Here is a 27,892-nt window from a genome sequence, read left to right on the forward strand (position 1 = left end):
GTGTGTAGGCAAAGGTCAATATGCAGAGCAAGAAGAATAAATTCACCCATTGTTCTTCATACAGAAATCAAAGCTTATTGCTTCTTTGGCTAAAAGTTCTTCCTTTTGTCATTGACCACTGGCGTAGTGAATACTGGTTGATAAAATGATCATGTGAGTCAACAACTATGTCTAAATTTTAGAAATTTGAGCCCCCAACTAGTATCCAAGCTCAACTGATTCAAAATGAAAATGTCTAAATTTTAACCTTAAAAACAATGCAATTTTTTCTAGTTAGGAAATTTATTTAACTAAAATAATAATTATGTGAACTTATTAATGGTTAAATATATTTAGCAGATGTCATTTTTAGTAATAGCTAGCTAAGAAAACTGATGAAAAAATAATTTCAGTATACACATTTTCTAATACAAGTTGAATTGATACTGTATAAGGATCTCAAAATCAAATTCAGTCCAAATCATTCTGACAGCATGGCACTTTTTCCTGCAGATGAGTAGGTGAATGGCCACTGGACATCCCTTCCCAAACCTGCCATCTGTCACAAGGAAGCTCTGCCTAAGACAGAGAATGCCATTCATGTTTATGAGTCTCAAAAAGTATTTGAAAACATCTAAAATAAAAGAGGATGATATTTTCCCTCAGTTCTTGATAGAGCAAAATAATGAGCTAACTGACCCACTAATATTTTGGAGTCATTACTGAAGCACAGCATAAGACAATAAAGCTTACCAAGTCCAAGTTGCAAGAAGATTCATTGTCACAAAAATGACCTTGGGAAATGGTACACACATTAAAAAAGTTCATATTTGAGGGCCTTCCTTGTGGCGCAGGGGGTTGAGCACAGTGCTGTGAAGCTGTCTGCAGCCTCTGCAGCCTCTGCAGCCTCTGCAGTGTGAGTTTAACTCACGGCCAGCCAGGGAGCTACCCACATGGTGCAGCATGGGTGCACCCGCTGCTCCCCTCAGCAGTGTACTTCGGTCTGTCTGCCTGTTCTTTTCCCTTTCTGTCTCTGGTGAATTCTCTCACCTCCCGCACCACTGGCCTGTGCCCCAGTTCTTGCATGCATAAATACATAAATCTTAAAAAAAAATTAATATTTGAGGGCCTCCCCTGTTGGCGCAGGCGGTTGAGTGCCATGCTGTGAAGCTGTCAGCAGCCTCTGCAGCGACGGTTTGATCCCGACTGGCCAGCGAGGGTCCCACATGGTGCAGCAGACCTCTCCTGTCTTGCCCGCTGCTCCCCTCAGCAGTGTATTTCGTCAGTCTGCCTGTTCTGTTCCCCACTCTGTCTCTGGTGAATCCTCTCATCCTCCCGCACATCTGGCCTGTACCCTGGTTTTTGTATAAAAATAAATCTTAAAAAAAAATTCATATTTGAAAAGTATAAATTAGTAGTAGGTAATATTAAAACATATAGGAATTATTAATAATTTTATAAATTATAAACTTTACTGAAAAGGATTTTTGGCCTTATTACAGATTTTCTTTTTTATATCCAACACAAAACAATTTGAATGCTAAAGTTATAACCAAGGTCAAGTTTGTGTATTATTTCTTCGTAACTTCTTAAATACTTAAATATTTAAACAATCTCAATGTCTACCTAAACTGTATAGGTTTTGTTCAAATATTGATAGACATGTCATTTACTTATTTCTTTGAGTATGTAGACATATTTCAATTTCATTTATTTACCTTCTTTGAAACGAATCACCATAAAGAAAATCCCAAATTTATATTTTTATGATGCTTGTGTCTTTCACACATTATTTTCTAAGAAAATCAAGATCTTCTCAATAAGGTTCCTGTTATTTTGACCTGCTTATCATCTTCAAACTGTGTGGTAAATGTTACTGATATGTCTTTCATTTATTTTCTTGACTTTGTGTTTATGTCATTTATTTCTGTCTTCCAAATTATACACAATCTTAGGCAGCTCCAACTGGAATTTTGTGTTGTAATTTCTTTTTTGACTTTATTTGATCTTACCAACGAAAAGATAATTTTGTGAACAGCTGAGGCCATTTCTAATATTCCATTGTATGTCTGCAATCCAGAAAATTTCTAAATATTAATATATAGGTGTTGCTTATTGAAGTGAATTTTAAAATGCTATGAGCTTACAGTGAAATAGGACCTAGGAAAGGAGAGGTAAATATGTAAGTCTCCTATAAAAAAATCTTTTTTTTTCCCAGACACCACAGTATTGTTAAATAGCTAAATGAGAGAATAACATTTCTTGTCATATATTTTTCACTTTCCATGGTAAAGAAAAAGCATTTTGCCCAAGGCTTTTGTTGTTGTTGTTGTTGTTAACTATGTTCTTTTACAAATGAGCACATATTTCACAATTTTTACCTCCACCTCCACTTTGGAAACCAACATGAGAAAGCATTCACCTGATCTCTCCTACACACTTTCCTTCTCACCGATGTTATAATTTTTTTCTCTGTATTCATTCATTATCTTTCTATTCATTAATCAACAAATAATTTATTTTATGCCTACTATGTGCCCAAGGCTTTGATCACTGCTATATGTAAGATATAGTTCTTTTTTTTAAAGATTTACTTATTTGTGCATACAAGAACAGAGGTGTGGGTGGTGAGAGGATTCACCAGAGACAGATTGGGGAACAGAACAGGCAGATTGACTAAAACACACTGCTGAAGGGAGCAGCGGGCATATCAGGAGAGGTCTGCTGTGCCATGTGGGTAGCTCCCTGGCCAGCTGGGATCGAACTCGTGCTGCAAAGGCTGCGGCTAGCTTCAAGGGTTGTGTCTTAACCCCTTGAACCACCAGGGAGGCTCAAGATATAGTTCTAATAATATGCCTGAGAGGCAAATATTATGCAGAAAAGTTGGAAGGCCATGTTAGTAAATAATCAAATATGGCATTAAAATAGTCACAGTACCTAGGAAAGCAGAGGCAAATATGTATGGGGACCACAGTGGGTGGGGTGCATTCCATGAAGAATGGGCACTTGCACAGGAATAGAGGAGTCTGCATCGGTGACATAAAATAAAGAGTCGTTCAGTTGGGATCATTTGTGAAATAAGTGAGCTGCTTATATCCAATTTATGAATCTCTGACTGAGAAGGGTGGTCACTTACCACCACATAATAAGCAGTTGAAGCTAAGAGTAAGTCCTTGAGTGGGAGAGTAATATGATGATCCCATATTAGGAAGGATTAATTCAATCCTTAGGAACAATAATAATCCTACTGCATAAGTTCATCATCCACTTTAACTGGCATAGTAGTGCACAGAGACTAGAGAAATCTCAGTAATTTGCCCAAAGACACACAACTGGCCATTTCTGAACTTAAAGTCTTTCAGCAGTTCAATATGTCTTCCAGGAAAGCAATACTTAAATCTTGAAAACATGGACAGTTGTTCAGTGTTAGGCTTTGATATGCTTTTCTATTCACAATAACAGTGCTAGACTTTCTAAAAAGCTAGGTGACTATAAGCATATGGCACATTTACAAGTACTCATTCCTTCTTCTTCTTACCTCCACCCCAGTCAACATTTTATCAAGAATGATAGTGAAGCACAGGGGGTCATGGGCACAAGGTTTTCTTTCCTCTTGTCAAGTCAACACAATGATCAGGAGACAAACTTGTAGGCTGTATTAGTGACCAAGGTAGTGAAATTAATGTTTCTAATTGGCTGATGTTAACATAGAGATGGTATCCTGGATAATGTGGGTAGGCCCAATGTAATCATGAGAGCCTTAATCATTGAAAGAGGGAGGTAGGAGCATCCAATGGATACATGACTATGGAAGAACGTTCAGAAAGAGGAGACGTTGTTGGCTTTGATAATGGAAGAATGGGGCCATAAGCTAAGATATGCTTGTGGTCTCTCTGGTAGCTAGAAAAGCAAGGACACAGATTCTGCCCTGTATACTCCAGAAGGAAGATAGCACTATAGACATCCTGATTTTTGCCCAATTAGAAGTCATGTCAGACTTCTGACCTATAAAATTCTAAGTAAATAAATTTGTGTTGTTTTAAGCCACCAACTGTGTGAAAATTTGCTCCAGTAGCAACAGTAAACTGATTTACCAGTTGTCTTTGAAAAGTAAAAGAAACACAAGAAAAACAGCTTACCCAATGTGAATTAGACTTTTCCCCCAAAATGGCACATTCAGTGTTTAGAAAAGCAAGAGTGAAAAAATTCAGAATTTTCTTTAAGTATCAATATTTGCAGGGACTTGGCACATTTGTGCACTTTTGTACACTTTTAATGTGTGGATCACATTGATTTTTGGAATTATACAAAGCACACTTTCTATAATGTGATATAAATGAATCGACTGCCTTCTAAGGAAATGGGTGCTAACCATTTCCACTTGATGGGCCTCAAAAGCTACAAACAAATTTTGCCTTCAATGAAAACCCAGTGAAGTGTTGCTGTAACCAAGCAACCTGAATGCAGGAACAAGCAGCAGGCATAGACCGAAAGCAATCTGTCCCTTCAAAAGGGGAGAATGTGCAGTGTGTGTAGCAAATGCTGATAAACAGCAGAACAAATAAAGACCTGGGGACACGAGCCTTCACTAAGCAGAGTTTGATCTCATTAGAAAGTTCACATAAAACAAAGACAAGACAAAATGTTGCTTGAGAAGGGAGGGTGGTATGGGCGTCTTTACAGAGACTCACGCAGAGAGCTTTTGAAAGCCCAACTATTTCTTAGTTGAAAACACGGAGGCAAATGCAAGAAAAAGCACCCTTTTGAGAATGTATATGAATGAAGTAATTTCTAATATAACACAGAAGTGAAATAAAGATAAAAGTAAACAATGGAGAAATGAAAATCTTACAACCCCTGTTCCACCTTATGTCTGGGCCTAACTTCTACTCTCAGCCATGTGTCTTTAAAGAGTTGTCTGTCCCCTTCACTTGCTGTTCATATCAGTGATGATGACTACCCTGCTACCACTGTCTTTTTGAGATTTTCAGAGTTTATTGATGGGCTGAACATGCTTTTTGAAACCAGTGCATATTTGATCACATGGCTTCACCAGCCCCTTTGCAGTCCTTGTCTTACGTGACTGGGCAATCTTTATCATACTCTTTCTTCTACTTCTCTTCCTATCAGCTGTCTCTGGTACACTTACCTGCACACAGGTCTCTCAGCTGGGAGTCCTTCAAATGTAAGTCAACATGTCCGATTACTAAATTCAAAATCTCCTTCACTCCATTGTCTTCCTGAATCCATATCTAATATTGAAATCCATATCTAATATTGTGCCCAGAATGGCACAATCATGCAATTTTCTAAGCATGTGTAAGCAGTGTCTCCTACTTATGTATTTATAAATTAATGAGATTTGAGTGTTCCTCTTAGCCAAGAACCATTTAGGGAAATGTTTTTGTTTGGTTGGTTGGTTTGTAGTTTTTTTTTTTTTCAATTTTACCTATCCCTATCAATTACCTACAAGAAAGTACATTCGGCAAAATTAGATGCCATGGTCTAGATTCTCAGCTAAATGGCCAGATCACCACCATTGGACCTTCCCTTTATCTATCATTCTTTGCTTGGAATTTCTGCATTGTCAAGTTTCACAAAAAACCTTAAGGCGATCAGTGTTCTCCCTACTCCAAGGAAATGCTGAAAAGATTGGAGCACTTCACTTTTGCTAAAAACATTTGCCTTCTCTTGCAAATGCAAATTGCTCCTAGAAGCCCTTGCTAATAAAATATTAAAAAGATAAGGAATGTTAAAGAAGACTGGCAAGAAAGTAAGCCTTAAGATAGAGGACTTGAGAGTACATGAAATAAAAGGCCCACAAAGATCACTGTAATTGCTCTGCTTGACAAACCAGCCTGTATGTGCTTATGTCCCTCATATTTTGCCAAGGGACTTTTATGACCTTTTTCAGGTACCTTTCCTGTTTTTCTCTTGGGAGTGGAGAGGATGCCTCAATAGCTCATGAGGGTAACTACTTCATAAAACACGCCTCCCATGCAACAGGGTCCTTGGAGCCACTCTCCAATGTAATCTCATTTCCTAGCCAATTTAATAGTCCTAGCCAGGAACCATAATAACCATGCCATTCAGCAACATGGTAGTCAGGTGATTTAAGCACAAATGGAAGCATATGTTATCTTATGGAAAGAATACTTATTCCTTAGCCCCTGCAATCTGTTCCCAGAATCATATTGGTTAGATATCACACGTTAGCTCAACTTGAATATCCATAAAGCAGAACACTTACTGTTCTGACAGCTTTTACTCCAACACATATATCAGTACTTTAGACCAGTTGTTCTGACTTCAGTCGTATCAATGTCACTTAGAGGGCTTGTTGAAACATGAAGCCCTAGGTCTGTCCTCCCAGAGTTTCTGATTCAATCTCTTTAGTGGGATCTGAGAATTTGCTTTTCTAGCAAGTTCCCAGATGATAATGATGCCATTGGTTCTGTGAGGTTTGCCTTTACTCTTTATTCCCCTTAAAGTGTTATATTAATTCTGGAAACGCTAGTAAAGGAATACGACAAACTTGAAGTCATTGCAAAATGCAGAGTATACTTTGTTTATCAAAGTATGGGGCTATTTGTTACTGGGAAATCAAATGCTTTTCCAAAGATAGGCATAATTAAGACAATAATCATACATCTTGACTCTTTCTCCCATAAAAGAAGGGGAAGTCGATATTAAAGATTTCAAACTAGGTCAGACCCTACCCTAAGAAGTGCCTGAGACTACCTATTTCTGAAAACTTGTTATTCATGGAAAACTAGTTGGTTTTCTTTCTCATTTTTTATCAAAATAAGAATTTTAGTCATATTTGTGCTTTTTTTGCACAGAACTCAACAGGATAATCTGACATAGAGTGATGTAGTGAATAAAAACCACATTGGTTATGAAATTAACATCAAAGAGGTTCCTTAAGATGAAATGGAGCCTGAACCTGTGGGTGGTCTCTGCCTCGGAAGGCAAGGGGATTTTCTGGAATTGATATTTCTGAACACACAGAATAATACCATCTGATGGATTGTTCTCTATTTTGAAATGGTTTCAGTATCACTTTGGCTAAGAACCTTTTATTTCATTTTTGTCCTCTAACAAAGAAGTCTGATGCTTGAAGAAATGTTATAAAGGGCAGTGGTTCTGTGCCCACACTCCATCAGTCTGTGAACTGCTTCCAAATGTTGAATGGCATGACTCCCTATCTCAACAGACCATCATCTTATTTTATATATTGTCTTTTTTGGTTCCTGGTTTTGTTTGAAAAAATCCCTGCTAGAAATTTGTTGCATAAATGTGGCTCAAGTAAGCTCATTATATAGCATAATGTTGAACTAAAGTAGATTTCACTAATAAGTAACAGGACATTAGGTGCTTTGCAGACCAAAAGTACTCCATACATGATTTTAATACAAATAATGCTAAAATAATAAGACATGAATTTTAGGCTTTTGGTAAACTTCTCTCATGAAAAAATGTTATTACTCAGAAGGTAGTATTTCAGTCCTCTGCTTAAAGTTTCTTTTTAATTTTCAGGATAAAGTTTAAATGCTTCAACCTGATATAGTAATATTCTCCAGAGAAAGAGAACTGATAGCAATATAATAGCAATAATATGTTTATGCAAACAGAGCCAGAAAGATTGAATATATAGTTCCAATAGGAGTTTAAAAACTAGAAGAGTTGATGGCACAATTTCAGTCCAAAATCATATAAGCTGGAGACCTAGAAAATGCTGAGTTTTAGTCCAAAAAATGTAGAAAATCTCATGCCCCACTACAAAGGTAGTCTAGCACGAAGAGTCTTTTTTACTTGCATAAGGAACAGCTTTAAGTTGGTTGAATGAGAACCACTCTCCTTAAGGAGGGTACTCTGCGAGTCCCCACCTCAAATGTAATTCCATCCAGAAACATCCTCACAAGCACACCCAAAATAACACTTGGCAAATGTCAGAAAATTCCCACTCCATGGCCCGGTCATCCTGATCCATAAAATTATCCATTGTAGAACATTTTTTCATATGCCTCTTGGCCATTTGATTTTCTTCTTTGGAGAAATGTCTTTTGAGTTCTTCTGCCCATTTCTTGACTGGGTTGTTTATTTTGTTTTTGTTGAGCCGTGTGAATTCTTTGTATATCATTGTCATCACTCCCTTATCTGTTGGATGGAGTGCGAAGATTTTTTTCCCAATCAGTGGGGTGTCTCTCTGTTTTGGTTAATGTCTCTTTTGCTGTGCAGAAGCTTTTCACTTTGACGTAATCCCAGGTGTTTATCTTTGCCTTCACTATCACTGCTTTGGGTGGTAAGTCTTTAAAGATGTTTTTGAGATGTATGTCTTCTAGTGTTTTGCCTATATTTTCTTCTATATATTTTATGGTTTCAGGTCTTATGTCCAGTTCTTTTATCCATTTTGAGTTGATTTTTGTGCATGGTGAGAGGTAGTGGTCTAGTTTCTTTTTTTTTTTTGCATGTGGAGGTCCAGTTTTCCCAACACCATTTATTGACCAAACTGTCCATGTTCCATTGCATATTCTTTGCTCTTTTGTCAAAGATTAGTTGTTCATATAAGTGCGGCTTTAATACAAATCAAAACCACACTGAGATACCACCTTACAACAGTAAGAATAGCACATATCAAAAGAACAAGTAACAACAAATGTTGGCGAGAATGCAGTGAAAAAGGAACTCTCCTACATTGCTGGTGGGAGTGCAAACTGGTCCAACCATTGTAAAAAACTGTCCGGAGGTTCCTCAGTCTACTAAAAATGGAGCTACCATACGATCTGGCAATTCCACTCCTAGGGATCTACCCAAAGGACACAAAAATAGTGATTCAAAAGAGCACCTATACACCTATGTTTATTGCAGCACTATTTACAATAGGTAAAACCTGGAAACCACCCAAATGCCAAAAAATAGACGACTGGATCAAGAAGATGTAGTATATATACACAATGGAATAGTATTCAGCAATCAAAAAGATAAACTCATGTCATTCGCAGCAACATGGATGGAACTAGAAGGAATTATGCTCAGTGAAATAAGCCAGAAGGAAAAAGAAAAATATCAGATGGTTTCACTTACAACAGGAATATAGGGGAACCAAATAAGACATCAGTGTAAAAAATAATAATAATAACAGTATAAAACACAACAAAGCAAAAACAGACAATTATAAACCAGAGACATACTGCAGGGGAGGAGGAGGGAGGGGGTGAGAGGGAGGGAGGAAGGAGCACAGGGGACTGTGGTGATGGTACACAGATGCCTTGGGGAAGGAGATTCTATGGGGACTCAATCTGAGGGGGTGGGGGGATGAAAATATGGTCTGAAAATATAAAAAATGATAGATGTTAAAATAAAAAAATGAAAAAAATACCCATTGTAGATACATGGGAGATCCTTTACCATCTAGTCAGAACGGATTACTTTATTCACAGTCTCTTCTACATCTCCTCTCTTCAGCCATTCAGAGATAGTCTATTTCCTTCAATGTATTTGAGTGTGTTGAGTGTCATAGTTTTTCCAACAAATCACCCAAATACCCATCCTCTCATAGGCAAATGCCCAGCCAAGCAGAGTTGTTATGGAGTCAGAGCCACTAAGTCCTGAAGGCTTGCCACAAATCTAAGGCATCTTCTAGTGGGGAACCATTGAAAAGGGGTTCTGGAGCAGGTCCCAGAAAGCTAGGACAAAAGAAAAAAAATCAAAGTACAAATCAAGGCAACAGCTGCCATTGTCAGCCTCCCCAGGGATCTCTCACCCACCCCATGTGTCTCTTTCAAGTGTCTCTACATGTTTCCTCCATGTCTTCTTCCCAGCAGTTACCAGCTTACATGTCTAGCCATAGAAACCAGAAACTATTCTTTCTTCTTCCCCTGAGCCCACCTGCCTTCCATTTTCTTTAGCTTCACTTGGAAGCTCAGCTACTTCACTCATTAAGTGGGGTGGAGCACATGGCACCTCCCCTTTTTTTGAAGTTGTCTCTGTAACAATCTCAGGGACATCAGCAGAGCTTGGAGATATGAGACAGGGAAAGGAAGGTTAGGTGTAAGTCTCTTACCATTGGGAAGTTAGTCTCAGTTCCACTGTTAGAATGGGGGAGATGCTGTTTGGACAATGATATAGAACATGCTCAGATATAGAATCAGTATATCTGAGAAGCAAAACCTATGAGTCATTTGTGAAAGGCTGCTCTAGAAATATTAATTCCCTCATCTTCCTTCAGTAGATTCTAGCAACGCAGAAAAGCCCTCAGGGCTGGTGATTGGAAGGGCAGCATCAGCAGCAGCCACAGGGAGCGAAGTGTCAGGAAGAATTGGGTATAGGTAGGGCACCCATATCTTCAGGGATTCTATTGTAGCCTCTCTTTTCTCTTAGTTAACTCCAATTTTCCCTTTAGAACTCAGCTCAAGGCTTATATATTCTCAAAGTTTTCCTAGGCCTTCACTCTGACTTACCTGCCTCTTGTCTGTTTCCCAACAGAATTTATTACCTTCATCACAGAATCTCTTAACTGCCTCTTCTGATTTTTCTTTTATTTTTCTTTGTCATTTGCTTGCTTCTTTGTGGTTTCTTTGGGGAAAGGGATTGTTGACCTGTGTCTTCAGAGCTTTGCGTAATTTTCACATATGGTGTAAGCAACAGATGGTTATTAAGTAGTAAAGGTAGTAATAATAATAACGACAGTGATACTATTTATTGAATGCTCATTCTTTGTAAGCATTTTATGTATATTACCAACTCTAGAAGGCTCGTTCTTTTATTACTCCTATTTTCTAGGTGAGGAAACTGAAGTACAGATTTATATAATTTACTCAAGATTACATAGCTATATACATCTGGACCTCAAAATTAACCTGAGCAACCGAGTACAGATGCTGAAGACACCATTAACTACAATATGAACAAATGAGTAAAGGGGTGAAATGAGTAAATGAATGAAAGATAACATCAGTCTGACCCTTTAACACATGGGGGCCTGTCTGGGGAAGGTGTGTTCAGTACCGTCTAGTTCAAGTGTCATCTCTAATGCCAGATTTGTTAAGATCCTTTCCCAGTAGCCCGACTGAAAGCATCTACTCCTCCTCTAACAGCTTCTGTCATAGCACAGAATGTTCTCTACCACTAATTCAAATCCATCTGCATGTCCTTGTTTCCTCACTAATGATAGTTTTTTAGTGTGTGAGTCAACTTGGTATTTTCTATTGACCCAAACACTAATTCTTGAATATAATAGACTCCCATTGAGAGTTTGTTTGCCAGATCAACAAATGGTTACATATTTGGCAAGTAAGGATATCTTTGACTCTTCCTGGATCTTTTCCTAGTAATATTGGAGATTTTTTTCCAGCCCCCCTCTGAAAGTCCATAGTCTGTTGTCATAGAGATGTTAGACAATGGTGAAAAATAAAATTTTGCTTAACTATAGTAAATTCCAGGAAGCTTCTGTAAAGAGTTTAATTTACAACATTTTGATAATCATTTGGTTAGAAAATTATATTTCTAAGAAGTAGTAATTCTTCTTTCCAAAGCTGCTTTCATAGAATAAAAGAACTATATAGAAAATCACTACTATTTCTACAGTATCTCAAGAATATTTACTTCTTTAAAAGTAAATATTTAATTTTTAAAAATTAAAATATTTAAAGAATATATACTTCTTTGAAAGTTAACCATGCCCATCAAGAACTACCTTTCTAAAACCTCAAATTAAATGCATTTTCCATTTCCACATTATGGCCTTTGATCTTCATTAATAACTAATACTTGTAGAAGTGCCATATTGAATGAATTTGGCTAGTAACTTATATATTCAGAAGAAAGTCCTCATTGTTTTCAGGTCATCATAAGTGCAGATACATGATATGCCAACATGTAGAAGATATCAATATATAGGAAATAACAGAAATTTAATTCAGCAGAAATTTCTTTAATGATTACCGTATTAAATAAACCACAATACATACCAGATAATATTAAAGAACATAAGACATGGTCCTTAGTTTTGCACTACTTATAATCAGGAGGTGGGCATATGGAAGAAAATATGTTAGTAACTTGGTAGTGGAATTTGATGACAACATAGCTAATGTTTATTTAGCACATATCAATTTCCTCATTTAATCCTTACAATTCTATGTAGGAGGCATTATTAATATCCTATCCTAGACCTAATGATCCTCCAAGATCAAATATCTTTTAAATGAATGGGTGAGTGAAGGAGCCAGCCTGCAGAGCTAAGACCAAAAAGCCTTAAAGTTCATACTCAGAAGGCAATTAAAAATATGGAAGGCAGAAGAGAACACTATTCATTCAAACTTGAGTGGTGAAGATGTTATGATGCCTCAGCTTGACCTTGAGGGATGAGAGTGAATAGAGATGGTGAAGGGCTACACTTTCAGAACTGAGACAAGTACCAGAAACTAAAGGCAGCCTGGAGAAAATAGCCCATTGAAAATAGCCCTGTATGATTGTGGCCATCCATAAAGGTGGCAGTATGAGTAGAATAGGGGTGACAAAAGTGTTTGGAACTAAACATTATGGCCTTGAGTGTTACCCTGAAAAAACACAGACTTTTTCATTAGGCAAAAAGGAATTAACTAAACGGTTATAATCCAGACCAGAGAACCAGAGTGATTTGGCAGCTTTGTGAAAAGGAACTGAAATCAGGAATGGGAAAAAGAGAGAAGCAGTTGGGAAACCATGACATAGGGAAGGAAGATGACACTGATAGCCTGGATTTTGGTTGAAGTCATGTGAGTGAAAGGAAGAAACATGGAAATGAGACAGGAATTGACCCTGACAGGGGCAAGGAACATTTAAGAGAACTTCAAAAGTTCAAGAAAAATATTGGTTGGTTTCATTTAATAGGGGGAATATAGGGGGACCAAATAAGACATCAGTGTATAAAAAAACAATAACAATACAAAGCACAACAAAGCAAAAACAGACAATTATAAATCAGAGACATCCTGCAGGGGAGGAGGAGGGAGAGGGACAGAGGGAGGGAGGGAGGAGCACAGGGGACTGTGGTGATGGTGCACGGGTGCATTGGGGAAATAAATTCTATGGGGACTGCACTTGAGGTGGGAGGAAGCAAATATCGTTTAAAAATGAACAATGATGTAAAAAAGGAAAAAAAATAAATAATGATGTAAAAAATATTTTAAAAAGTTAGAAGTTCAAAAATGCAAATATGCCCTCTAGAGCATGGAGAAAGTTCTCCTTTTCCAGTTAAAGGTCGGTTGTACTGGGCGGTGAGATAAGAGAAGGTGCAACTGGTGGGAGTACTTGGGCAGCAGTTTGGATTTGCAGGAATAGCAAATGAACACTTTGAACACATCAACCTACAACCAAATGATGATGCCATGTTTTTCAGGTATTAGATGTGAGCAGGCACAGCTTTACTAAATGCAGAAAATATGTCATTTAAATCCTGTTTATTTTATTTCTTGGTAATTAAGATGATTGAAGTGGCAAACATTATTTTTATAAGACAGATCATTGTGGGGCCTCCCTGGTGGCACAAGGCTTAAAGTCTCAGCACTATCAAGCTATCACCAGCCACTGTGGCATGAGTTTGATCCCCAGCCAGGAAGCTCACCTCAGACCTCTCCTGTCTCGCCTGCTGCTCCCTTCAGCAGTGTATTTCAGTCAATCTGCCTGTTCTGTTCTCCACTCCATCTCTGGTGAATCCTCTCACATCCCCCACACACACCTCTGCTGTATACCTCATAGACCAGAGGTCTATTCATAAATAAAAATTTAAAATATCATGTGTATATAGTATGTTATAAATACATAATAATTATTAAAAAGGAAATGTAAACCCCAGATGTTATATTACACTTCTGATGAACATAACAAGATAAAACAGTAGAAATGCATGATTTAATGATATTTTTTTACTGAGATTTACTTTTTCCTTGATTTCTTTCAGTTAGTCAAGTTGAACCATTCTGGTGTTTCTAGTTTTCATATGAGTTTTTCTCTGATTTTTTAATAGATGATAATAATGAAGAAGAAGATGTTGATATGAAAGAAGACTCAGGTATTAAATTTATGATTTTATTCTTATATTGACAGGGATCATTTTGTTGCTAACATTTTTTCAAAGAAAGACAAATTAAGGTTAATAAAATAGAAATGTACGCTCAAGGTCATAAGATGAGAAAGTAGTATACTAACTCCTATGGCTAGTATTTCTATTTAAGCATTAAACTAGACTTTGAGTTCCCAGGCAGCTCGGGTGAAATGGAAAATGAGATTATAGTTTAATAGAGTTGTATAACAAATCCCCCCCCAAGTCCGATGGTTGAAACATCAATTTATTTGCTCATATAGCCTGTGGGCAAAGAATTCAGCAGGAAGAACTTGATCATCCTGTTCCACAAGGTCCGAGGACTCAGAAAGAAGATTTAGTACCTGGGGGCTAAAAATCATCTGAAAATGTGTTCCCTCATATCTGACCGGTGACTAATAACAGCTGTGAGCTGAGCCCTTAGCTGGGGCAGCTTGAGACTCTCAGCTGAGTGCTTCTCTCTGATAGTAAAAGCTAACTCAAAATATCAAGGTGTCAGTTTCTCTGGAATAGCCCTCAACCAATGGTAGACAAGAATCAGTTGCTCCATATCCTACCAGACACACTTGAGGCATGTTCTATTCCAGCTCAATTGAGGAGAAATATAATGTGAACCTCATATATAATTTCAGAATTTCTACCACATTGAAAAAAAGTTAAAAATGAATGAAAATACTATTTTATTTAACATAACACATGTAAACATCATTCCAATAATATAAAAATTGTTAGGCAGATATCTTACATTTATTAATACTAATTTTTAAAATTTTTGTGTGTACTTTACATTCATCTCTCACTGCAGAATGGACACATCTCAAGTACATGTTAGGAATATGTGGTATTGGACACCAAGATTCTAAACCATCAGGCTCTCTACCATAAGATGCTATTCCCAATATGACACTCCCAATGAGTGTTCACCATAGGACTTGCTCATTAACACACCTAGTATTTACTATTTTACATTTTCTCTCTCCTTCCTTATTCTCTTATAGTGCTTCATGGGCTAATCTCTCAAATTAAGTACTAGTACTCAAACTTTTGTCTCAGTGTCTACTACTGAGAGAATCTAATGAAAGACAAAGATTCACTTGCCTTTTCTAAAACATAAAGCCCAAGAAAAAAATTCAGTGAAAATGTCAATTTCCATTTGCATGGAAGTATTTAGAAGACTCAAGTCTTAAATGAGTCTTCATTTAAGTGGTCATTCTGTCTTAGATTAAATCCCATGAAATTCCAAGTATTGTTAATATTTGCTGTTTTCATTTATCCTGTTTACTTGAATATCCTTGGAAATATCCTTCAACCACAGAGAGCACTGCCCTTTTAGCCAGTTTAAGGACCTTATTGGGCCAAGGCTCATTTGACTAAGTGCCATAAGTACATATTTCTAGGCAAAAGGAGTTGACTTCATAATGAGATGCAGCTAACAATCCAAACCACTGAGTGGTTTTAAAGAAATCATTATTAATGCTAATAAAGAGTCAGCATTTGAGGTTTGGGGGCATTAATTGGGTCATTATTTCAATTTTAGTCCTACCAGATTTCCTGGGGGATTTCTCTCCAGCAGCTGGACACAGCTGTTCAAGCCACACTCAATGGCCCAAGAATGCTAACTCACTGAGGCAAAATGGCCCTGGGAGCTGCTTTCCATTTCCTAATATCCGAGTGCTGAAATCACTGGGGGGTTTCTGTGCGGGATACTTCCATGATGTGCCAGCTGGACTTGCTAGACGTTGGTGAGCAAATTGGCTTCAGTTCAGATCTCATATTCCAGTTTTTTGGTTTCCAAGGATGAGTCTGAACCAGCCTCTTAAGATCATTAACTGCTGCCTTCCTTTGTCCCTGTATCATCTCTTCTTCTCCTCATACAAATAGAAAAGTTGGAGGGATTTTTAAAGCTGTAATAACCATAACGAATCAAATGTCCAGCAAATGTTAGTAATGATTGCGAATAATAATTTGAATTCCTAAAATCAGTGAGAGGCAGCTAAATTTGTTTTCTGCATAGGGGAAACCTGATGAAAAATTTTCAGAACTTTATGGTGTAAATACACCTACCAAAGTACTATTCAAGGTACCAAATGTGAGGCCGATGAATGTAGAGTTGGGGAGAGATGGGTACAATCAGGTGATATAAGCTGGCTCAGGTCAGCTCCAGCATACCTCTGTTGAGCCATACTTAGCTTGAAAATGTAGCTTGTGCCAATCACACAATAAACATGAACTCATTTAAGACATGCAACACCTGTAGGAAGGAGACTACGTCTGTTGTTAGCTGAGGCTTGGGAGAGATTAGTTCTTGTTTAAACAGCAGAGCTGGAATTTGCACTCAGGTGTGTCCAACCTCAGAGTTCATGTTCTTAAATCCCTAGCTCTTGTGCCTAGGCTCTGATAGTAAGCAGAGACAAGCACATCTTGGATGGTGTCCAGCAAGGTCATCCTCAAGGTGAGGTTATGTCCATGGGAGGTGGTATAAATAGATTGGCTTAAATGCCTAGCATCTCTTTTAAGTCCTTATTCAGTTTCTTTAATTCTAACATAGTAAATATTTCCCCATGTTCTTCCATTTTCAAGACCATACACTGTTGAAATGGCCCAAACTCTACTACCAGGGACAGAAAATCAGTAGCCAATGATGACAGATCAGGCATATCATAATCAGGAACACAGTTGACTTCATTAGGAGACAAAGTCTTATTAGGGCCAAGCTCCAGGTTTCTACCCTCTGAAAGAAACAGAGGCAATGACATAGATAACACGACATACTGCCAAGGAAATTATTTTTTTTTTTTTTGAGGAACCGTCTTTTAGCTTCCCCACACTAAGAGAATTGTTCCTTCTGAACCACAAGTAGAAATGTGAGCATAGAGACATAGGTGTCATCAGTTTTCATTTAAGTGTCCCCAAACATCTATTCACCTGTGCTATGAAATTATACTATACTTATGTCATAGATGACTGCTTACAATGCAGGCATGCCCACTACTGAGGAGTGCTCTACAATTTTTTTCAAAAAGTTTTGGGGAACTTAAAATATCTCAAAATGTAGATAAATTGATGTCTTTTTAAGTCTCACCTATTCCCCATAAATTCTCATTCAGGTGAGATATCAAGAATTAAATCCTCAAAAATTCACTTCTAGGAAATGCTGATTTAAAGCTGAATTCCTGGCACTAGCAATACCCCTTTTGGTCCCAGGTGCAGACAATGCATTTCAGGGGCAGGAAAGCTTTAGAGTCTTCTCTCAGTGAGACTGTCAATGTTCCCTTGCCCATTTTACAAATTCCTTTGAGCCCAGCATCTGTGCTCAGTGAGCTGTTCCAAGCATCTCATTTATGGTTTTCCTGAACCCATTCCAAAGGGTCAGCATCCATCTCACACCTGCTGACAGAGTTTGGGTGACTTGCTAATGTAGTCATTGGCAAAATTTTTCACCCTGGCCTTGGTAATGACCTTAGAGGTGACTGACTTGCAACCAAAGAAAACCAACCTAGTGTCTAAAAACCTTTGTAGTCCATAATGCCAATGGTTTTAATAGCACATAAATGAAATTCATTTTTCATTCTGTTTCCTTTTTAATAAATGGGGGGAGATAGTCTCCCCAGCTCTGTCGTGTAATTTTAGAGTCCTGACATAAGGTGGCAGCTGCTAAAAGCATGAGCATTAGACACAGGCTTCATTACATTTTGGCCTTAAAGAAAGGTGTTAAAGAAAAGGAAGTATAAGGGGGAAATGAATAGAATTTGAAATGAAATTCTCAAGGTATTACTAGGCACAGGGAGGGATTCAAGAGAGATTAGGAAGGCCTAATATCCTTTTTTCTTGGAACTTACATTCTTGGGGGTAGGATGGAGGAAGGAGACACACAACAACAAAAAAGGAACAAGATAGTTTCAGATACAAGTAGTTGTGTGTTTGAGAGAGATTTCTTATGCAAGGACTTTTCAGATTAGACATTCAGGGAACTTTTTTTTTGGAATTTAATTTGATCTGAGATTCAAAGAGTGAGAAGGAAGGAGATGTGAATATGTGTGTGTGTGTTTGGGAGGGGGTGGTAGAAGAAAAGCAGTGCAAAGGCACTGAGGCAGGAGCCAGTCTAGCAATGACTGAAAAACATAAAAGGAGCCAATAAAGTTGATGACAAAGAACAAATGGGAGATGAGACTAGAGCAGTGGGTGCAGCCTAAGAGACATGTCCTGAGCCACAGATTTGGACTTGAACCATATTCTAAGAGCGGTGGTTTTTAAGCAGGTAAGCTGCATGATCTGGTGTATGTTTTAAAAGATAACTCTGGCTGCTACATGGACAGTAGAATGCAGGAATACTGGAAAGCTAGATGTTAGAATTTAGAAGGTTATTGCATTAACCCAGGTAAGGGTTTTGGACTGAGACAATGGTTATAAAGGATGAGCACAGCAGATGGATATAGAATATATTTTGGAACAGAACTGATAGGATTTATATGACTTACTCAAGAATTAAATGAAAGAAATATAAAGGATGATATCTCAATTTTTGCTTTAGATTCGTGTATACATAGAAATATCCTTTAAGGTATGGGATACTATGGAGAGACTAGATTTATAGACACCAAGAGTGTTGTCCTGACAGTGTTGTTGAAATGCCCAAAGGGATTATTTATATAAACTTGAAATGCCTGATGGGAGTTGAGTGAATGAAAATCACTAGAAATGGAAGAGTAAGGTGTGCTTAAGTCCCAACCCTTCAGGGATAATGAGGAGGTGCTAGTCATAGGACATAAAGGATAGAGAGCACCATGTTGAAAAGGCCAATAGCTGTGACCATAGATTGAAGGATATAGCTGGCCCATGAAAACTATAGCTAACCTAGTAATAGTTCCCTGTGGGATGATTCTAATAGGAAGTCAGAGAACCAGGGAATTCATTGGTGTAATCCATAGACACAAGTTTTCCAACACAAAGAAGGAATAGAGGTAGAGATGGAGGAGGATGAAGGTAGAAAAGTAGATCTGGAGATGCAACCAGAATCCAAATGCACAACAAAACCTCCCTGGTGGTCTAGCGGTTAGGATTTGTGCTCTCAAATGCAGAACAAAATGCTACATAGGCAATTGCAGAAAAAGTTGTAAGGTTGATAGAGAAACCAGGGCTGGAGGTACAAATTAATGTTTAAAAAATTGTCCTGTAGAAGAAGAATGAGATGAATTTGGAGATGTTTTCTAAAACTGCCTTGAGAATTTAATTTATTATTTTACATGGATAGACTTGACAAGGGAAGTGATTGAAAAAAAGTGAGAATCACAATAATTTAATTGGGGGAGGCAGAAAGAAGTTGTTTAGAATCTACATTACTAAGGAGGTCTATTAAATAGTAGAGATAATTTTAAACCCCACTCCCTCCAAAATGAGATAATATTGCCTTTCATCTAGCTTTATTTTGAAGGAGAAATTGTATGACATTGTTAATTAATCCATGAAATTTTAAGTCAAAATCTCCTGGAGGAAAAAAAAAAAACAATTTGGGGTGGCTATATGGAGAATTTACTAATTTTTTAAAAAGCAGCTAAGATTTCAAATGTGTCTGAATCATTAATAATGGCTACAAAAATGTTTAAATTGAACTTTAAGTCTGTATTCATTGGAAAATCACAGTTCTTTGCCAAAGTTTAGCTCTGCCATGATGATAGATGAATCTGTGATTAAGCTTCCTTGTATATACGGATTTACTAAGAAGAAAACTTGTTTAAGCTTCAATATAATTTTGAACCCTACTGGTAAGTATTTAAGTAAGAGTGTATTAAATCTTTGTGTTTCCAGAGGGGTTAGAGCCAAAAGGACTCTCTCCACCCCACAAGAAGAGCAAAGCAAAGAAGCCAGAAAGTTCGAAAGATTCTAGCGAGGGTAAGTTGTATACCAAATTTTTTTAAAAAATCATGCCACAAGAAGACACTTCCACTTAATTTTTATATTATGTATGCAATATCATTTTCAAATATTTCTAAGTGTTCAAAAATCATAAAACAATTCTTTATCCTTTCCAAATGTATCTACTCTTCCCTGAATGTGAATATGAAAAGTCAGGTTTTATTGCTAAGGTAAAACTAAATTTAAAAAATCATTTTCTGAATTTGATATATTTTCCATTTCTGCAAAGTGGAAAGATATTGGTAATATCTAAAAGTTAGGTGTTCTGATTTTTTTTTTTCCTCATGAACACATTTTCAACCCAGAATCGATCCTCAACAACGGATACAGGAAATGTCTCTTGTCTTCATGTTCTTTTCCACTTTCTAGGAGCCACACACCTTTGCATTGAATGGGTAGGTCCATTTGGGTTCAGTTTTATGAGGAAATGACACCACTACCACTTACAGGTTATTCAAATTTTCTCTCAAATGTAGATTACGTACTTCTAAGTGATCTTTTAACCCAAGAGTTTGCATAAATTTCTGAGAGGAGAACGCATTTATGCCTTCTACTTTCTTATTGAGATTTTTAGTATCCCTTTCCCATTCACTCTTCAGCTATAAGCAACTTGGGGAGAAAGCAGCCTCCATATGGACTTAATGCTGTTGTGGATCCCAAAAGTGTGACCTCTGGATGCTGTCAGCTGATTCCATTCCCAGCATCAGGTTCTCTCTAAAGAGGAATATTGAGCAGCAACCCTGCATGATTGCTCAGCATCTGTGTGAATGTCAGGGTTCCAGATAAGTAACTACACTGCCTTATCCTTCATTGGGGTTCAGAACCCACTCAGAAAGCAAAGCTATAAGAAAGTTTGAAATCAAAAACATTTAGCTTTATTACTGATAAAGTTGTACCAGAGCATCTTGTTGTCAAGCCTCCAAGATGGGGTTTCCAATGCTGGATTTCACCCCTGACTATGGAATACATACCCTCAAGGATAGGGATAAGCATAGGGTCACTGGGCTGCCCTGGCAAGCTTTGCTTTTGGAGAGAAGATGCATGCTTTCTGTAAATAGATAGGACTCCCTTCTCCCAGCTCACCACAAGTCAGGAGATGTGGAGAAGGACACAACAATGAGTGCTCCCTGCCCACACTCAGGTGAGGAACAAGAGAGAAACATTTCCAACTAACAGTGCACAATAGAAGCAGTCAACAATAGACTTAATATGTGTAAAGTGCCTTGCATAGGCCTGACTTCCCATTAGTGATGACTGTTACAATTGCTATCATAATGAGCACCTTGATAGGGTAGGCATTGCCCCAATGCCCTGAAATGTGCTTGAAAGTTTAGGATCATTTGGAAAATACTCAGAACCATGGAGTAGGTCAGTAGCTCTAATTGGCCCAAGGTGGTGAGCTTTGTTTGACTCTGATTGGGAGAGAAGCCAGGGCTTCCATCTTCTGCTATAATTAGGTCATTTCTGAACCGTCTCTTAAGGCCATTATTGGGAAATGAATTAGGGGCAAAAAAACCTGCCTCTTCCTAGAGAGGGCTCACTGAGTGGTTTCCATCAAATGCATGATCTGTGCTGAAAGTTGTTTTCCAGAGCCTGAATGGGTTATCATTTTTGAGGGTCACAGGGTAGGTTATAAACTGAAGCATTTGTGTCACCTTCAATTAATAAGGGAATCCATTGAGTTATTTCTTCAAATTGTGGTGTTTACTTCCTATATAATTTGTTTTGTTTAGGAACATCATTCCATAATCCTAAATGACTAAAAACATGGTTTCATTCTCCCAAATACGTGGTCTCAGAATCCTGCTTGTTACCAGGATGTTCTCTCTGTGGCGTCATGGTGAAATGTAAACGTTGGTCACTTCACAGAAACTTGGGAATTATGATCCTATTCCTAAAATGGCTTTAATGACAAAAAAAGTAAAGATTGTTTGGAAAGGGGTAAGAAAGGGGAATAATCTGAATGGCCAGGGGTGAAGGACTCTGTGATATGTGCTCAAACACTTATCTGTGTTTCCATTTTGATAAACTGCTTCCCAAGTTCATTCGCTGAATGGTTGCATCTTTCACTTCCTGTCACAATTCCAAAGGTCATCATCATTCTTTCCTGCTGGATATGCGCATGGCGTATAGCACTGCTGGGTAGAGGGGTAATAGGGATCATGACCCTTCTCTCTAAGTCTTCGTCTCATTTGAGAGTCATCAATCTTTCCTAGCTTGGTCATCTCACTCACAAGGGAGCTTCTGGTATTTTTATTTATGGAGGGCCAAATTTAACTCCCTATCATTTGGCCACAGCTCTCCTCTCTTAGACCTCCTGATTCTCTGCCCTGTTTCCCCCCTTCTTATTATCTTGGCTTATCTTACAATTCACATCATGGAGTAGAGCTATTCCACCATTTCACCTTAATTTTCTAGCATACACAACCATGGTTACTGTATTTAGATCCAGAAGAATTTTCAGAGCATGTGGTTATATAGGTTTTAAAGCACAGACTGCAAATGACCCTTTAACTTGCCCAAGTCCACGCAGTTTATCAATGTGAAACTTTCTCTTCTCTAGAAACAACACAACCTCACTAATCCTTTTCTCTTTCTCTCTTCTGGAGATTAATCTAGCTTTGTTGAAGGGGCAGATATGTACAGCTATTTTAACAGCCTTAATTTTTTATTACTACTAAGAATTATTACTTAAGTAATATACTGAAGTACTGAAATTCAAAATCAAACAATTTCTAAATGTATGTATTTCTATTTTCTATTTTTTGGGTTTAGGATTGCAGACCTTTATTTTCATTATTTGGATTGAACCACTCTCTCCCTCCATGGTTCAGATAGATATATATCAAACTTACATCAGGAATTATCTTGAAGTGGGCTTCCCCTGGTAGCACAGGCCACTGAGCACCATGCTGTGAAGCTGTCCGCAGTCTCTGCAGCGCTGGTTCAATCCCGGCCGGCCAGCGAGGGTCCCACATGGCACAGCAGACCTCTCCTGTCACACCAGCTGCTCCCCTCAGCAGTGTACTTCAGTGTACTTGTCTGCCTGTTCTGTTCCCCACTCTGCTCTGGTGAATCCTCTCACCCTCCCGCGCATCTGGCCTGTACCCCGGTTCTTGTATCAATAAATAAGTAAATCTTTAAAAAATTATCTTGAAGAAATAGAGAAAGGGTAGGGATAGATTTTGAAGTGTTTAATATTCCAGTTTCTAAGTTTATGTATAATAAAAAATGCATATATATGGCAAGAATTTTATTTATAAAAAAAAACATTTTCATTAAAAGCTAAGTAAATTTTATACTTCTAAAATTCAGTAGTAGGTTTAGAACAGTAATTTTCTACATATATACATCTCCAAAGCCTTCTGTGGTTTTGGTAATAAATGCTATTTTTCCATCATATTTTTACAGAAGGCATTAGTGCTTTGACTCTTGCTCTACAATTGCCTGTACATAGAATATTCAAAAAGCCTACATGGTTGTTCATTCTTCAGAAAACCAAGGTGTTGCAATGCTACATCAATCAGCCTTATACTGCACCTTCAAATATTAATGATCTCTTTTGTCAGATGAAATTTTATGTGAAACATTTTGGAAACTAGAAAGCACTGCAAATTTTAAGGATCTAACATGGCTATTAAAGGAATTATTATTACCATTTTTAGTAAAATAATTTTTTTCTGACTCTACGAACCATTGGTAGAATGCACTTCCTACTACCAGAGAGGCAGAATTTTCTCTCTGCTCTATTATTTTTCTGCATATTAAAGTATTGCGTGACATGCTGTTTTGTGAGTGGCTGGACAGAAGGGACATTCTATCTTTCAGAATGCCATGCAGCAGTTCATGCATTATATTCATAAGCATGATCTTTAATTTAATTTTTTTGACAAGTGCAGTGAAGGGTAAAATCAGGCAGTCATAATTTTGACTTTGCCATCACTCAAACAAGTTTAATGATTGACCAGCTTTTAAAAAAAAGTGGGAGTGAGGCAACGCAGCTTTCTCATGAAGAAAAGCTTTGTTTTATTCTCTAGACCTTAAAACACTAGGAATTTAAGCAAAATGTACATTTCCATGGTGAAAATCAGCATACAATAGAAGCCTGTGTCACCATCTTGCCTTAATTATACTCTTTAAGTTCTGTTTGATTCTGGGCCATTCTGAACTATTCCCCTGTCTCAAATTAATAGAAGGACCCAACAGTCTATTTTAAATTTTTAGTCATGCTCTCCACATTTGCCTATTAAACAGGGCTGTGGTTATAACCATGGTGTTCTGTTTTAGCATCAGCTCTAGGATTTTAAAGGGGCCTTAAAGAATGTGGGTATTGAGACTTTTCATAAAGAGAAAGGCAGAGCCTACCTGGATAGAGTCACCATAGGTCCTGTTTGACCAGAGCAATCCCTGTTTGTGCCTCCTGTCCTTGGCATATTATCAGGAACATTCCTATTCACTCCTGGAGGTGTCCTCCTATGGGTGATAATATATATGGATGCTCCTACCCAGAGAAAAGCAGGTCAGTGTGTGTGTGGATGTCTTTCCTGGTTTGAAGTTTCCTCAGTCCTTGACTATGACAGTGAAGAATTTAAAGCCACATCTAGGCAAAGCATAGTTTAATAGAAATGAATGAAAGTACACCAGGAACAGATCAGGGAAGGCAGAGTCTAGGCATGAACAATTGTAAGGACAGGTAGGGGACTCCGGGCTAAAATGGGGTTGACTCGTCTCTTTCAGGGGTGTATTGTTCAGGCGGGTGTGGTGTGTTGGCTTATCAGTCCAGACAGTTATTTCTAACTCACTCCCCTTTCTGCTGTGATCCCAGGACGTGGTTTTGTCAGACTAGTAGGAAGTTGGGGCAGGGGTTTGCCTTCCCCTCTGCCACCTCCTGCTCCCCTGGGCTTTATTAGCCTACCTATGAGCTGGGGAGAGGGACTTCCTTCTCCTCTGGGCATTTCTTGGCTCTCCCCTGACATTACGGGCTCTGCAAGTGTTTTCTTGGGTCCTGGGTATGTTGGCTTTTAATATTCAACAGTTATCACTCTTGCTGCTCTAAACTGCTAGAAGAGCTCTTAATTGTCAATTTGCTTTCTACTGGTAGTTGCTCTAACACCAAACTCAATTTCCTCAAATAAAATGGAGGGAAAACCTACTCTCTGAGGCTGAGGAAATGTGGAAACATCTGACACAATCTCTGGACAGAGGAGTAGTCAGTATCAAATTTGAAATGGGAAGTATTCCCTGCACCAAAAAACTCACCTACCTTGTCTATTAATGTTTGAAATTCTTTTTAATATAAACAAAATCATATTGCAAATAGAGGTAAGATTTTAAATACATGGAGCTCATCGTATATCTGGCTATTGTTTTTGCTTTTCTCTCCCCCTTAAAATCAAAGAAAATTCTGCTTTTCCCACACGAAATTAATTCCTGTCCCAAATGGAATTTCTCCCTGTCTCTCTCCCCCTTCCTGATCTCAGTGATCCTTATAGTCAAGTAAAGATTCCCAAGAAACTAGTCTACCCCCAGTATTTATGCACCTTCCCCCCTCAATCATTCACAAACCTCTGCTTTCTGCTCTAGAATGTCATAGAGGTACCAGGTTAGGTCTGGGGCATGAAGAAGGAGGTCAGGCCTGGTTATTGGACTTCAGTTCAATCCTTGCCACCGAGACAGTCATTGAACCAGTCCCCATGATCCCTTGAGATCTGATGACTGCTATTCCTACTATGCTGGGATTAAGATATTAAAGAATGTCTCTGTTTAGAGAATATTGACCTAATAGTCCATGGTCCTATTATTGTACATGAGAATTTCTGAGACCGTGGCCAACAAAACCCTGTGGTGGGAGGGAGCAAAGGGAGTCATCAAGTCCATTCAAGGTATCCACGGGGTCAAATGCATTTTATGTGGAACTGTGCTCTCAGAAGTCAATTCACATGGAATACAGTGAAAATGGTGCCTCACAGAGTTGTGCATAGTAGGGGTGCCTCAGATACTGTACAGCAACCTTCCTACAACTGCATCCACCACCTAGATACAAATTCTCTAAGTATTCATTCCACATACCTTTCTTAAAATACCTGCTATTCAACAGTAAAGGTAACTTCTAGACACTGAAGAAATACACACACACACACACACTTTTCTTTCTTACCCTGATTTTCTAAGGTGCATAAGCTGGTGGTAGTTGACAGGTTTTTAAAAATTAAATAAAATATTAATAAATCAAATGATGACATATGCAGTATTATTTATCTAATGCTGCCTAAAATTTATTTTCATCTCAGACCATCTGTGGGTCAGGAACCTAAGAGTAGTGTATCATTGTAGCCTGAGTCAGAATATCCCATGACAGTGTATGGCATTCTAGTTATATAATTCTAGCTCATAAGAGAGTGTCGCCTTTGTATGACTGTTTCTTGGATCACTTGGTGTGGGCGAAGGCAGTTGGCATATGCTGAGGACATTCTAGCAATACTATGGAGAGGTATACATGTGTGGGATTGAGGCTTCCTGCCAACTGCAAGTGCCCATCACCAGTCATCTGAGTGAGCCACCCTGGTTGTCATCTTGAGGCACAGGCAAGCCTCAGATGACTGAAGATCTGACTGATATCCTGACAGTCACTTCATGAGAGAGCCCAAGTTAAGTGCCATCCAAAAAAAAAAAAAAAGAGAAGAGACAGTGGGGTGCCTGTATGTATGTCAGTTGGATTGGGTGAATTTATGAGACAAATGGATTAAGGGGTCAAAGATGTTAGACCTCACAGATTATTTTGTTGATTTTTTGATAAGAATCCTGAGGAACGTAAATGTGTAAATTCAGCAGTTATTAGGAAAATGTTATTCTAATAGTGGGGAAAGCAAATACTGGAGCCCTAATGAATATGAGATCAAAGAAAAAGTCAGTGTGAGTAACCAGGGGTAACAGGACAGGTCGCTGGAAGCTGATACCACAGAGGAGTGGTGCTCATCCTCAAGTGTACATCAGAACCTTCCAAGTTAAACCCAGTTTCTGGTTTATGATATCTGGGGTGACAGGGATTTGCATTTCTAATTATTTCCAGGTGAGGCTGATGCTGGGGGCCAGGGCCCGCACTTCAAGAATCACTGCCTAGGGTATTGTAGGCCACTGCAAGAGCGTTGACTTTCTGAGTAAAGGGAGAATAAAACATTGTAAGTAGAGAAGGGTTATGATTGTACTTAAAATTTTAAAGCAATCTTCAGGTTATTGTATTGAGAACAGGCGTGAATGTCTAAAGGCAAAACAGGGAGATAGTATGTCAGAACAAGAGATACTAGTGTCTTGTCCTGAGAGGCAGTGAATGGAAAGTGTGAGAATTGGTCTGCCTCTGGACATTTTTTTTTAAATAAGAGACAGCAGAACTCTCTGAGATTAAACTCGACATTTGAGAGAAAGAATGAAGTCAAGAACAAGTCTCCTTACCCTTTGCACAACTCGCAAATCTAAAATACAAGTGGTACTTGAATAAGTCAAACTTTCTTCCCATATCTGTCCGGCACGTCTTGCTCGCCCTATCATGGGAAGACTATATTAGCTTATCCTGTGGTCCAGTTCCAATTAAGCAAAAGCAAAATTTTCAGGTGAGAAGAAAATTTTCATCTGTAACAAGAAGAGTGAAAGCTCAAGAATATTAACAAAGATGATAAGTGACAAAAAAGATTATTTTAGATGATTTCAATAGTAGGGTTTCATTGTGATTTTCATTGTTGTTATTCTGTTTTCAGTCTGTAAGTTTCCACTGGATGGGTAATTATGTAATGGCTGTCACTTATGATTGTCAAGTCCAAAAGAGGGGAGGAGGGAAAACCTTGAAGGGAGGAGGGAAATAAGAGGGAAAAGGTGGAAAGGAAGGCAAGGAGGAAAGGAGGAAGAGAAGAAGAAAAGGAA

The 27,892-nt window shown here is 38.2% G+C and overlaps 1 protein-coding gene across 4 annotated transcripts in view; it reads left to right on the top strand.

Moving 5' to 3' along the window:
- Positions 1–27,892, top strand: part of MACROD2 (mono-ADP ribosylhydrolase 2) — a gene marked incomplete at both ends in the record, with an annotated part of 1,814,301 nt that overhangs the window by 1,658,086 nt on the left and 128,323 nt on the right. For 3 of the 4 annotated variants that reach the window (XM_084247233.1, XM_084247234.1, XM_084247235.1), the window contains 2 exons: positions 13,991–14,035; positions 19,871–19,954. In XM_084247233.1, the coding sequence (XP_084103359.1) occupies positions 13,991–14,035; positions 19,871–19,954 (129 nt within the window). The remainder of the gene's footprint in view (positions 1–13,990; positions 14,036–19,870; positions 19,955–27,892) is intronic. The other variant, XM_084247236.1, reaches the window with a different exon arrangement.

This window comes from Talpa europaea (assembly GCF_964194135.1).
Source record: "Talpa europaea genome assembly, chromosome: 11".
Taxonomy (NCBI): Eukaryota; Metazoa; Chordata; class Mammalia; order Eulipotyphla; family Talpidae; genus Talpa; species Talpa europaea.